This window comes from Chelonoidis abingdonii, chromosome 4 (assembly GCF_003597395.2).
Source record: "Chelonoidis abingdonii isolate Lonesome George chromosome 4, CheloAbing_2.0, whole genome shotgun sequence".
NCBI classification, from domain to species: Eukaryota; Metazoa; Chordata; order Testudines; family Testudinidae; genus Chelonoidis; species Chelonoidis abingdonii.
The window spans coordinates 59861396-59876392 of record NC_133772.1 but is presented as its reverse complement, the minus strand read 5'-3'; the positions used below and the strand labels follow the sequence as shown (position 1 = coordinate 59876392).

General features: G+C 36.3%; 1 protein-coding gene across 1 annotated transcript in view; it reads right to left on the bottom strand.

Moving 5' to 3' along the window:
• The window catches only part of DCDC1 (doublecortin domain containing 1), a 441595-nt gene that overhangs the window by 398221 nt on the left and 28377 nt on the right, over nucleotides 1-14997 (bottom strand). Inside the window, exons 3-5 of the mRNA XM_032768514.2 lie at nucleotides 5415-5693; nucleotides 3707-3863; nucleotides 3022-3184 (exon numbers count right to left, since the gene is read on the bottom strand). Coding sequence (XP_032624405.2) covers nucleotides 3022-3184; nucleotides 3707-3863; nucleotides 5415-5693 — 599 coding nt within the window. The remainder of the gene's footprint in view (nucleotides 1-3021; nucleotides 3185-3706; nucleotides 3864-5414; nucleotides 5694-14997) is intronic.

Here is a 14997-nt window from a genome sequence, read left to right as displayed (position 1 = left end):
AGGTAATTTATACTATATGAATCACAGTGATAGCTAAGATGTACACTTAAAAGTTATGCCAGAGCTTATGCTTGACCCAGTATCTGAAATACAGATTTCAAATGAAGGCATCAATGCTGCAAGCACTTACGTGTGTAAGTAACTTTACACATGTAAGTAGTTTCATTGATTACAATAAGATTGCTCAAAAGTATAAATATTTGCAGGATCAGGGCCTAAGAATACATCATTGGACTTCTATTCCTGTGCAGAAAGAATTTACTACTCATGTATGTTCTTGTTATCTATGTGTTAGCAACTCAAGTCTTGTGATAAACAAAATTATGCAGTCAAGGCAATTTTTTTCCAACCTTTTAGATGGTGCTTTTTGTCAAGCTTCTGGTGGCTAGGGGAAGAGCACTGTACAGAACATATTAATTTCCTCCCACATACGGTAGCTATTTTTTTAAAAGATACTTTTGACATACATTCTACATATATAACAAAAACATAAACTAAGATGATTATGGAATATATACCATTTTAAAGGACAAAATTTAACCTGAATTCTGGTGACCCGGTATAGGGAATGCTTTTGAATTATTTATTTTAGTTTGGCAATATTATTAAACTTGTAATGCAGACTGTAAAAAGGCCTATTTGATACTATTGGTGGAGTTTCTATTTATATTGGTGACTTTTTCCTGTTATACTTACCCTAGTGCAGCCCTTTTAATGGACACACAATATGTTACTCTGTGCCCAAGCTAACCTACTCTTTCTTTTCTCAAAAGACAAGGCACATCTGCCACCTGCTCTAGTCTGTGTCCCAGCAACAACTGTCGAGCAGTAAAAAGATTGATTATCAGTCAAAAACCATTGCACAACACCAGATTTTGGTAGGTTAAGCTTGCTGATCCAGCAAGGGATGGTGTGAAATTTTCAGTAATGTGTGCCAACATTTTGGTGCTAAAAGAACAGCAGTGCATGTCACAGTGAAACACTGCCAAAGATATGCAGACAAAGCATAGAAGTTTTTGTTTTGAATTTGGCTTGAGAGAGAGAGAGAGAGAGAGAATTGCTCAATCAATTTGAAAATCCCCTGAACAACAAGTCGTGCATGGAAAACTATAATAAAATGCCCTAAAGATTTTATAACAAACTATAGCAATGGCTGTATAAAAATATTACAATAATATTAGCTTCATTTCAGTATCTCCTATGATATGAGACAAAATAGTATTTATTTAATATTATTGTTTAATGAAACAGTAAAACTCTTCTTATTAAATCTTAAAGTGTATTGGTGTGACTATGCAACACGTAATAGAAAAAATACTAAGATTTGTCTCTCTCTTATTGTATGCACAGACTATTAATTAAATAAATGGCAGTCAATCGATCGTAATCATATTCAGGGTGATTTTCATATTATCTGTAATACCCTATCATGTGCATAATTGATGATGTAGTAGATAGGCATATCTTATCATAAATATAATTTGTGAAGTTTTTATGGAAGCAAGATGTGAATATATTTACATGATATGGCTTAGTTGGTGGACTAAAATCTAAATACTTTAATCACTCATGAATAGCTCCATGAAAATAAAAATAAAAGCATATTTATAGAACTTAAGTCATATGAGCAACTACTGGTAATATTTGTATTTATTCTTTGACATTTCTATAATACTCATCACTGTCGTATCTATTTATATAAGAGAATTACCACTTCTAGGTGAAACTAACAATATACTAAAGCAACAACTTTCTGTAAAAATTACAAGCTATTATTGTCCTGAAATTTTTCACTTAGCGGTAAATATATTTGTGCTAGAAACTGTTCTTTCAAGGTAACAAAAGTAATTTTAAAATTACTGGGGAAAATAAACCATTGGTGCTTTTAAAAAGAGAGAAAGAAAACATAATTATAACTATATAAGAAAAGGCTAAAAATTCTCATTAGAGCAAAGACATGTAAAATGTACACATTAATTAAATGTTTTTATAAAATTTATTTATTTATCCCAAGATTATTGTTAAATGCACTGCACTGCACTTTTAGGCACCACAAGTATTTTTATAATCAAAAAAAAAAAACAACCCAGAAAAGGATTTCATTTTTGTCTTGTTGGAATGGCACACTGGTAACACAGGTTGATCCTTAACAAACATAAAAATTTCCCAGTCAGTCATCTGGCTTTTTGTAATTATTTAGCTAGCTAATTTTTATTGTAACTAACATTGTAGCTTATCATAACTGCCAGCTGTTTTGATGATTTAATAGAAAGTATTTAGTAGGAGTATTGTGACTTTGATACAGAACACTATTTAAGTTAATTTTGTAAAACTTCATCAAAATTAATTGTACAAATCCCAGAATGTACTCCATCATCTTAAAATATGAATGAAAACAATATTTTCATCCACATTTCCAAAGTAAATGAGTCAGAAACAGCATTATGTGTGTGTGTACAAATATCATTTGATGATTGTACTGAAAAAGGGATGAAATAGAGTGGGGAAGCTTTAATGTTTGTAATGAACACTTTTAAAATAATAAAACATTCACATCTGAATGATATGTACATGTGGGTGTAAATATTCGAACTTGTTGTATAAACATCTCAATAATTATTTTAATGATTTTTCATAAAGGTCAAATTACTAAATTAATAAATGCACTCTGAAATGCTGAACTATTTTCTTCCTAGTGTAATAAGCCTAATTAATTGTGTCTGTTAGGTGTCACTGAAACTAAAGAGTAAATTCAATAATCTCTGATTTAATTTATTATATTTTCACCATTTAACCTCCTGCAGGCTCCCTAATGTCTATTCAGATCTATATTAAATTAAGCACCAATGCTAATGAAGGGCAATAAACATGGCTGTCAGTAGATTTTTCTTTCATTAAGCACATTATCCTCTTACTGAGCTCTAAATGAGTAAACATTAGTTTTGTTAAACCATGCAAAAAGAGAAGATGAAAATCATTTTTAATTGCACCCCTGAAGCCATATAATATTTGTTTTTTTACCTTTAATTTTTTTGAATGGATCTAAAAAAGGCTCTCCAGTTGAAATATAAATGTCGGCATCATGGGGTATGTCTTTAGGTTCTAGTGCTTCAGTGCCGTCTGCCAAGAACACTCGTCGTGCAGCCATGTTCAGATTCAGTTTTTCAGTGCACTCCTCCAGCAGCTAAATGAAGCCAAGAGGTAAGGAATATTGATTGCGACAGAAAAATATATTCACAACATGACCAACATTTAGTGAAAAGATCAGGATTAAAAATTAGAAATCCATGCTTAAATGACTTACCAATCACAGTAACTGCACTATAAGTAACTTAGTTTTTTTGTAATCTTTGCTGGCAGTTAGCTGCTAATAGGATGATGAAAACACAGTAGATAATGTAACATTACAAAGAATTTTCAAAAATTACTATTTTTAGTTTCACACAGTATTGTAATTTGTTATGAACTAAACATTTTACACTCTGTAATTCCTATTTATTTGAACAGTGTTTATACTGTAGTATGTGTTAATTATTCACTAATTTTATGTGTATTTTATATGTATATTATAGATATGCTGGAAAGGAATAATTTTAATATTAGCTCATTTTAAAATAAAAGGCAACTTCTTTCTTTACCTTCTGGTATAAAGTACAAACTATAAATAAAGTTAATGCATGTAAGAAAACTTTTTATGAGTATTTACCAGCTTAATGGATGGTACAGCAATCTTAGCAAAGATACTTCTTGTGCCATTCTTGTAAGCCATTACTTTGATTACCCTTGGATGGCATTTAATAACTTGGGGCACTTCAGATTCTTTCTGGGCCAGCTGGAATCTTGAGGAAGAGAACTGTGTACATCTGTTGCAAATAAAACCAATTTAGCTTGATCAGAGAAAAAGTTAATTTGTATTTTGTTGAAAGCATCTGTTTCTAAGGTCTTTTTATATACAATTATATAGAATTAATATTTCTAATAAAAACCCTTAATGACTCTTCACATTATAGATATTTACATCAGAATACCTGAGTTTTTAATATACTATGTAAGGAAATTGAACTCCTTTAAATAAAATAGATTTAGAATGATATCCTTTTATCACATATTTAGTTTATTTTATATATTTAGCATATTTTATTTGTAATACATCACATTCAGAGAGCACCATTATAACTCAAGTATGAAGTTGTTATGCAGCATCTTCAGAGCCCTTTTTATTCTGGTTTTTGAAAGAAAAAAGATCTCTTCAATCTTTAAAAATTAATCTCCAATACTACCAGCATCTGACTAAATGTAAATAACAAACTTGGTACTAGAACAGTTAACAATATTCTTATTAGTGTTTTCAGTGCATAAGTCATTTTCTTTATAATTCAATATAACTTAATGATTTGCTCTTAGTTGAAAAATTAAGAGCTAATGCTGTAGCCTTCATTCAGGCAAAATTCCCATAGACTTTGACAGCAATTAGACTGTAGAATGGGCCTTATGTCAATGTTTCTGTTCTTTAGAATGCAAAATATATTCAATGCCATTAGCAGAATAAAATGAAATGCACTAACATCCGATAAAGAAAAAATATCCTCAAAACTATTTTTAAAAGACTAATTCCACAAAAAAAAAATCTATAGTGCTATTGTACTGTAAGGCTTTTCTTAGAAAACAAAGAATTTCTATTGCATAACTATAGGAAAGCTGCATGTTTTAACAAGAACATTGGTAATCTAGGGCCACAATCCTGCACTGAGCTCTGTGTAGGTGCAAGGTCCAACCATAAAGAACTCAGAGCAGGTTTGAGGCCTAAGCATCTGATTCAACTCTGCTAAATGAGAATCTTTCAAACAATTTATAGGGCACTGGATTGAACCTTTACAGAATAAATACTTTTATGCCCATAACCATAAAGTAGAGGTATTTGACAATTTCCAAGCTTCTCGCTCTGTAATGAAAGTAATAGTTAAAGGACTTTTTGTTCTATAAGATTTTTAATCCCTTATTCATACTGGTGGGCACTTTTTAACACAAGTAGTCTCATTAAAGTCAAGAAGTTATTGTGTGAGAAACTGCTAACCCATGTGAGTAAGGAATTTAGAGTCTGACCCTTAGTGAGGTATTACTACAATTTATCATTAAACTGCTTTTTGTGTGAAATTATAAAAATATACACAGAGGGCTAATGGATGCAGTTTATGCTGTATATATATAAATTTATTATGTGCACGTGCACACACACGAGACTAGAAATAAATAAATCTTAAAGAATGCAATAAATCTTAAAAATGAATAAAATTAGCAATGTTTTTTATTTGTATGTTTTGGAGAATCAATTGAAGCATCATTATGATTTCTGTTGAAAGGAGAAACAGCATCAACAGTCACAGTTAAAAGCAACACAGAACAGCTTTGATTACCTTAGCTGACCTGCTGGAGCACTGACAGGTCTGTTTCTCTTGGATGGCGATATAAGGCAGAAATTGTTTGTACTGTCTGATTTGTAGCTGCCTAGGTTTGATATTCTATCACTGCTCTGAACTGATTTTGTTTGATGTGTGGCACAATCTTGAAGTCCTGACCTTCTTGATACCACTGCCGATTGCAGATGAATGTTAGGGCCAAACAGAGGCTGTCTACAGTTTTGCTTTCTGTCAGTATTTTTAATTGCTGTTTTTGCATAGGGTGAAATAAATTTTCTGAAAGAAAAATATGGAGAAAAACATAAAATTATATCCTCTTATGCTGGCCTTTTGCTTAGTTTAAGTAATTATTGAATCTGTGAAGTCATGGGAAAACCTGGTAAGTGACAAGCATGGGTGAACTTATTTAATGTCAACGTACACTTGAAAAGTGGAAGAAAAGGAAACCAAATGATTAAGGCATCAAGAAATTGTCATAATAATTAGTAGATTTTGAAAACAGTCCAAGACAAAATCTCAAGGAGGAAAATAAGATTTTCAACATGCTTTAAAACTATTTTTAAGATAACAAAGTCTTTTGTTTTATTCAACTTAGATATAATAAAACAAAATAACACACCACTGAAAAAAGTTATCTGAGATTCCATCAAATATAGCCTGAGATTTTCAAAGGGAGTTAGACAGAAATTCAGCAGGAATTAGGCACCTCAATCCTTGTAGTTCTTTTGTAAATCCCAGCCGTAGTTTCAATAAAAATTAAGTTTTACAAAATCCAATGATAAAAATATTCACTGAAATTACAAAAAAAAACCTACTAGACACATCAATCTTTTATAAAATGAATACACTTTTCTCTACAACTTGTGTGGTTCAAATATTGCAAAATTGTGGCAGTGAATGAGTACCTCAATGTGAAATTGACTAGAAACAAAAGCAAAAAGTGCAAATTTACTTTCATTGTTTACCTTTTGCATTTCCCTAAGTATAGGCAAACAATATAAAAGTAAAATGTAAATATTTTTTAAATGTTGCTTTAACAATCTAAGATGTTACTAATAACAAAAGTAAAGGTATTTCCAAATGATTTTTAACCTGTTCGTGTCCCCGTAAAATAGTTTTGTGTGTGTTTTGATTTTCATTTTGTTTTTGTACTAAGAAATCTGTCCTTTCCTCCACTACTAAACTCTAACCCTGAAGACCCAGGTTCAAATTCTTGTTCAAGTCATTAGTAAAAATGTGTTTGAATAGTTTTATATTAGTCCTCACTTGTGCATGTCATAAAACCATTGTCGAATTTAGCTCAATTAAGCTCTGCTTAAGCAAGTTCCAGAATTAGAATAGCAGGAACTGCTGAAGGTCAAGACTGAGGAAATCTGAAAGTGCTATATGTGGGGCAGGTAGCAGAACCCTCCTGATTTATGCCTGAGTCAGACCAGTGCCAGTCTTGCTTCACTTAAACTATGCAATAAATTCACTTATAACATTAAAAAAATAACAATCATAAGGCATTTTTTTTAAAAAAGAACAAAAATAGAGAATAAACAACAGAGAGCTCTAAGTTTGAGACTAATATTATGTTGATGTCATAGAAATAAATGATGTAATGCACCACAAGATTGGCATTTTATAGATCCAGATATAGATCACAATTTATTTTTCATTCACTCTTTTCTTACGACTTGGAGGGTGTCTTAGTAGTATCAACAGCCAAGCAGAAGCAACAGAAGAGTCTGACATGGTCAGTTCCTCACTGTAGCTTGCAGATTTTCATAATTCACAAGTGTCACATTGTTCCGATGAACTACAAGAGCCCGGTGATGTCACACCCACAAATTATAAGATATTTTTTGCACGTTGAAGTATTTCAACAATTCAAATATTATACATCAAAATACTGTGATTAAATAATGTTAAGAGTTTGAGTTAAATCAAGAAAAAAAATCTATGTAGCACTATGGCTACAAACATATTGAGGTGCGTTTTGAATTCTGATTAGTGAGACAAAAAAGACATTGATATCTTGTAAATGTTCATTTTCCTGCAAGGCTGTCTTATGGGCCATTTGAAAAGTGAAGAAGATCTTGTTTTCCTTTTTACAATAAAATCTACTAGATCCCATTACTTATTACTGAAAAAAAAATCCTTGGTACTAGTCCTTACTGAATTATTTTGTTAGAATATTAACTGCCTTGGCTTTACCTCTGAAAAATAAACTAACAAGGGAGTCATTTATTTTAGTAAAGAATTATTACTTAATATTTACCGCTAATGAATTTTAGAAATATTTTTCAACCACATACGCCACTTTATAAATGACCTGTTGGTGAATAAGACCGTTATTAAAGGAAAATAGGTGTGAGACTAACGTAGGTAGCCTTTGTACACACTAGCATCGTCTTAAAACTTTCCATCATTGCACCATCATTGTTCAGTTTCACCAGGGTAAGAACACTAGTATACACAGGTGAGTCAACAGCACCCATATTTAAACTGGGGTGCAATCTACAGATGGGTAACATGCCAACAGTTAGTCTACTCTAGTACCACATTTGCTACCAACAGCAGACTTATACTTGAGGAAGTGCAATGTTGGGACTTGTTAAGAAAATGCTAGTTTGGACACAACCCTAGCGCACAGTTCATTGGAGACTTAATATATCATAGGGTGAAGAGCTCAGCCTGTAGTGAAAAACTACACTATGTTTTTAGAGACTTTGTCATGTGATTTGTGAAATGACATTAAGTGTCATGGTAAAACGTATGATTCCTCACTCTTTATTAAGGCAAAAATCCTGTTCAGATCAATGTTAAATCAAGCCAAAAGGTTGTAATCCCATGTTTGTGGCACAAGGAAACATGTTTGTGTAGGACTCCTATAGTTCATTGTCTGGTTATGCTGAAAGGACAGGAGACATTTAACATGGGTTCAATCAGGCCACAACTTTCTTATTAGATGTCTGGGACTACCCAGCAGATAAGTGTACAGTGCAGATAACCCCCATGTTTATTCCATAGTTACCTGGGGGGCTTTTACCAATTCCTCCTCTTTTTCCATACCTAGGGAAAGGGGCTACCACCAGCTTTCTCTCTTTTTGCCTCTCGGTCCCTGCAGTAAAGCCATTGCCGGGACCATACCGTCCACCTCTGCCTCGTAGGAGGGTTAAGGTGGGCTATAAGAATGGGGGGTTGGCTCCCTGCCATACCAATCATAGAAGTCCCCAACCGCCCCCCGTTCACTCCTTTAACAAACACCTCTTTTTAAAAAGAACAGGAATACTTGTGGCACCTTAGAGACTTTGTTAGTCTCTAAGGTGCCATATATACTCCTGTTCTTTTTGCGGATACAGACTAACACGGCTGCTACTCTGAAACCTCTTTTTAAGTCCTTTTCCAAGCCATTTATCTGGTCACTGTATACCTTCCCTATGGAGTACCTGCACTGGACATCTGCCACAAGGAGGTGCTATCAATTAGCTTGGCTGCCTCCTCCCCACACCGAGTCGGGTTCCCAGACATATTCTAATGTCATCTTTTATATCAGTTAAAACAATGATGGCACCTAAGACAGACAACTGAACCCCATCTTCCCGAAACAACTCTGCTGCCCCATATACTGTGCCAGGATGTGAAATTACTGTCCTTCCTATGGTCCCAAGGAATTTGGCCACCTCCCTATTCACATACCTCCTGGTCTTGTCTACCCTGTGGGGGATCACGGCTCCCCACCAGACCCTGCGCTGAAGTATGTCTGACCACATAATGTTAACTCTTGGAAAAACTACACTATTTTTTTAGAAAGCGACAAAGAGTCCTGTGGCACCCGAAGTGGGTATTCACTCACGAAAGCTTATGCTCCAACACTTCTGTTAGTCTATAAGGTGCCACAGGACTCTTTGTCGCATTTTACAGACTAACACGGCTACCCCTCTGATATTTTTTTAGAGACTTTGTCATGTGATTTGTGAAATGAGATTAAGTGCCATGGTAAAATGTACGATTTTTCACTCCTTATTAAGGCAAAATTCCTGTTCAGATCAACATAAAAATCAAGCCAAAAGGTTGTAATCCCATGTTTGTGGCACAAGGAAACATGCTTGTGTAGGGCTACTACTGTTGAGTTTAATACTGAGAAAAAAGGTGGCCAAGAATTAAAGCAATAGGACAGACTCAAGATGCTTAAATGAAAGAAACAAAAGAATCCCAAATCCTACATGTACTAAGGCCTAAAATCTTTATTGCATATTTACTAGCAGTTCTAGAATTGCTTCTTTGTGTGATTATATTGAGGAAGTTTTTAGAGAGATGTTTGTAGTTATTGCAAAAGCAAATTATTCTAAACTCTAATTCATACACTTTAAATTAATTTAGATACAACACAGAAGTTTTATTTTACTATAAATTTTTCAAAGAGATTTTCAAACTATCCATGTAAATTTAACCAGGATACACATCAACCTATTTTTATTACTTAAGCACAAAACAATAGTATTTTTTAAATAAAAGAAAGCATTCTACACAGTTTTGAGTGTTCTAAGACATAAATCTACGTGAGACTAACAATCCTATTCATAAGTGAAAAATGTGGCTACTTTGACAGACCCTGGTTCAATAACAAGTATGCAGGTTGAAGTTATCACACAGTTTTGGATGTGAATTCAACAGCAGGATAATGACAGTTGCCAAGGATTTGTACTTGCTGTCACTTAGTACCAGTGTTGCCTGTCAAATTGTCTTCTTTTTCTCATACAGAAGCCATAGAATTTTTATGGATAGCAATTACTTACAATATACAATGAAGTGCATCAAATGTAACAACCACTCTTTAGCCCTTCATTATTTGGTCGTCTCTTTGTTATATCTAGTCATCCATTTTCACCTAAATTATTTATTTATACTGTATATTTGACAAGCATATATTTCTTGCTTTATATTTTTGGAGCACTTAAAACCTTGCTCAAGAGATATAGCTATTTATTTTAATATTAATTGTATTTTCAGCTAAACTTTATCTTATTACTATTTTAATAGTAGTTAAACTTCTAGTTGGACTAACTGTAACTAGTACAATCTAGATGCCAAGCTAGTTTATATCTCTAAATATTTACCCTCATAAAACATTTAAATAATGAAAGTATTGAGACTTAGCTATAACGGAAGTTCACATTGCTACCCTATCTTCCCCTCCAGGCATCATATACATGTTTATATAGACTTGCACTGACATTATTTTGTTTTGCCACCTAATTGTCTACTGCAAATAACTGCATTAATATAACTTTGTATTGACAGACCATGCCACTCTAGTAGATTCATATCTTTATCATTTTGAGTTGATATTGTAATGTACTCTCCATTGATTGTACTCTCATTGTTTCATTATATTTTGGTCTGATATCTTTTCTGCAAGAGGCTTGCACTGACATCATCATAATACTGTTGTGATAACACTATGTCCAATTTTACTTAACAAGAAAGTTACGACACAAATTATACACATATGGTAAAATCCCGGCCCTACTTAAATCAGCGGGGGTTTTGCCATTGACTTCACTGGAGCCACAGTTTCATCCCTATTTGGTAGTTATTTTTTAAAATTCAATATCTTGCAGATGGATATTTGTCTCAGGCATCACAAGAAGAAAGACAAGACACGAGGAACATGATTTAATGATGCTCCAATTTTATTAATTTATCACATCTGGGAAATTATCTGGAAATAACTCATCCAATGCAGATCAACTTTCTTCTAGAATCTGTACCACTTGGAGAAGACTGCCTCAAGCCCTCACTCCTCCAAACCTTTAACCTGCTCCCAGCACCACTGCTGGGACCGCACCATCCTTCCCTCATACAAGAGTTGAGAGCATGGAGGACAAGTGGTGGCCTCTCACTATACCAGACATTAGGAGCCACAACTTACGCCCCAGATTCTTTACACAATGCCCTTCCAGCTCCTGTTTATCAGGGAACCAGGATCCCTTTAAATAAGCATCTTCACTAGATGCCTGCCAAGGTACAAAAAGATGAACATTTTAACATCTCACTTGGGAATAAAATCATGGCTGTGTTGAAATCAATGGGAGTTTTGTTATTGACTTCAGAGAAGTCAAGACTTATCCCAGGCCTGTGGGTTCCCGAGGGGAAGATGAAAAAAATTCACATCACCCAGACCAACCTAGCAATGAAGGAAAAAATTCCTACCCAGCATATCTTCTGGGGGCCCAAAAGGTGATTCCCATGATGCTCAGAGTAGGTCCCAAAAATCCAGTTCTATTGTAATCCCAAGAGTGTGGGGATGATGTGGGCTATTTCTCTCAGATGCAGACTGGTATGTTAAACAGGGGAAAGGGCTTATAAATACTTCCCAAGGTTGCACAGGAGCCTGGGTTACCACTGCACCCTTCAGTTTGACCAATAAACTAGGACTCTCTCCTGATCACCATTAATTCATCCCTAAGCCCACAAGGAAGCAGAGGTCCCCCCACAGTTAGGAGGGGGGGGGAATCCTTAAAAGGGCCCCAGGATTTTCTTCCTCTCACAGTCCAAACAAAAGACTCCTCATATCTGAGAAAGAGGAAGGAATGCAATAAGAACCATCTCTAACAAAAAAGGATCAGCACAGCTGTTACTAAATCAGCCAGGTAGAAGAGGCTTTCCTTTTAGCTTATCTGCAAGAGCTGCTGCATGTAGGCCACCTGGTCCAAGTTTAAGTTTTCAGTGTTGGTTATGAATATATATTAAGCCATATTTTAACCACACTAGAGACGTGGTGATAAGAAAGAAAAAAGTACTATTGGCATGGGGTACATTGTGAGGAATGGGCTCCACAATGGAGGGCATCTTATAGAAACAAGTAGGAGAGAATAAGGGGGAGGGGTTTAAAATAAGCAAGTAGAGGGGAAGTTTATTTTGCTTACAATATAATGTAACTTTATTTAAAAGTTAAACTATGGTTATTGGTTATGTTACAACCATTTCCTCAATACTTTGTTTTATATTTAGTTAGATTATAAACTCTTTGGGAATGAAACAACAGGAAACAATGTAGGAACCATTAACTGGGCTAAGTTACTTTAGAGTATCGTATCACCAGTTACTCTCCTGAAGCACTGAGACAATATTGTGACAAATGTATAAACTAGGGCTGTCCAAGCAATTAAAAGAATGAATCATGATTGATTGCGTGATTAAAAAAATTAATTGCAATTAATCGCACTGTTAAACAATAATAGAATACCATTTATATAAACATTTTTGGATGTTTTCTATGTTTTCAAATATATTGATTTCAATTACAACCCAGAATACAAAGTGTACAGTGCTCACTTTATATTTATTTTTTATTACAAATATTTGCACTGTAAAAAACAAAAGAAATAGTATTTTTCAATTCACCCAATACAAGTACTGTAATGCAATCTCTTTATCACAGAAGTTGAGCTAAACAAATGAGGAATATTACACAAAATAAAACTTGAATTGACAAAAATGTAAAATTTTAGAGCTGCAGTCCACTCAGGGTACTAACTTCTTGTCAACGATCACTCAGTTTTGTTTAACAATTTATCGGAGATATTGCCCGCTTCTCAGGGCGGGTGCAAGGATGTTTGCGCGCCTAGGCGAAGCTTCGCACTTGTGCCCCTCTCAAAGCCTTGTGCAGCCTCCGCCTAAGGTGCCTCCCGGGGCAGCTCCCACGCACCTCCGCCCTGAGGCCCCCACGGAAGCTCCCCCCTCCGGGGTGCCCCCCCCAGCGTACTCCCCAACCCCTCTGCCCTGAGCTCCCCCGGGCAAGCTCCCCTCCGCCTCAAGGCGCCCGCCCCTGTGGCAGCTCTCCCCGCCCCGGGCGCCATGCGGCAGCTCCTCGCCCCAGCTCACCTCTGCTCCGCCTCTCCCCTGAGCACACCGTCACTGCGCCACTTCTCCCGCCTCCCAGGCTTGCGGCGCAATCAACTGTTTGGCACTGCAGCTGGAATGGAGAGAAGCAAGCGGGGCAGCGTGCTCGGGGAGGAGGCGGACAGAGTGACTGGGGGCGGGAGCAGTTCCCCTGCATCCGTGCTCTCTATTTGCTGCAGCGCGGCTCCCCGGCGCCCCTGCCCTAAAGTCCCTCAGCCTAAAATCCAATGGATGACCGGCAGCCGAAGATCTGCGCTGCCGCGGTCACCGCCGAAGACCGCGAAATGCCGTCCTCTAAATTGACTAATGCACTGCTAGGGACCACTGCCGATGTAGGTCGCCTAATGGTGTTGTTACGCACACGGCCTGCTGCTTCTTGTGTTTGTCGTGCACTGTTGCAAGCTGGCGAAGCAGATAATTTTACAAGACAGATGCGCTCAAGATCATATGTCTTGTCGAGCGCTGTAGCCACCATTCCAGGGGAGCATGCTCCATCACTGAATGATGGGGGGTGCGTGCTCAACGAACAATACACAACAGGTCGTCTCATGGATTCATCAGTATGTAAGCGTCTTGGAAAATTTCTTGAAGGAGAAGTAGTAAAGGACATTGAGGTCAAATGGTAATTGGACAACTTACAACATGTTTTTACCTAGAGGTAGTCCAGTGCCTGAAACCCAACCTGATCTCCTCTTGCCAAGAAGGTGACAGATTATAGACAAAGGAAATGCAGTAGATCTAATTTACCTCGATTTTCAGTAAGGCATTTGATACGGTTCCACATGAGGAATTGTTAGTTAAATTGGAAGATGGGGATGAATATGAAAATTGAAAGGTTGATTAGGAACTGGTTAAAGGGGAGACTCAACGGTCGTACTGAAGGGTGAACTGTCAGGCTGGAAGAGGTTACTAGTGGAGTGTCTCAAGGATCGGTTTTGGGACCAATCTTATTTAACCTTTTTATTACTGACCTTGGCACAAAGAGCAGGATGTGCTAATAAAGTTTGCGGATGATACAAAGCTGGGGGTATTGCTAATACGCGAAGGACCGGGATACCATACAGGAAGATCTGGATGACCTTGTAAACTGGAGTAAATAGAAAGGATGAATTTAATAGTGAAAAGTGCAAGGTCCATCACTTAGGGATTAATCATAAGAATTTAGATATACATTGGGACCCATCAGTTGGAAACAACAGAGGAGGAGAGGGACCTTGGGTATTGGTTGATCGCAGGATGACTATGAGCCGCCAGCGATATGGCCGTTAAAAAGCAAATGCGGTTTTAGGGTGCATCAGGCGAGGTATTCCCAGCAAAGATAAGGAGGTGTTAGTACCGTTGTATAAGGCGCTGGTGAGACCTCACCTGGAATACTGGTACAGTTCTGGTCTCCCATGTTTAAGAGAGAGAAATTCAAACTGGAACAGGTCAGAGACGGGCTACTAGGATGATCCGAGAATGGAAAACCTGCCTTATGAAAGAAGACTCAAAGAGCTTGGCTTGTTTAGCCTAGCCGAAAGAAGACGGGGGATATGCCTTGCTCTATATAAATATATCAGGGGATAACATTAGGGAGGGAGAGGAATTATTTAAGCTTAGTACTAATGTAGACACAAGGTCAAATGGGTACAAACTGGACACTGGGAAGTTCGGACTTGAAATTAGACGAAGGTTTCTAACCATTAGA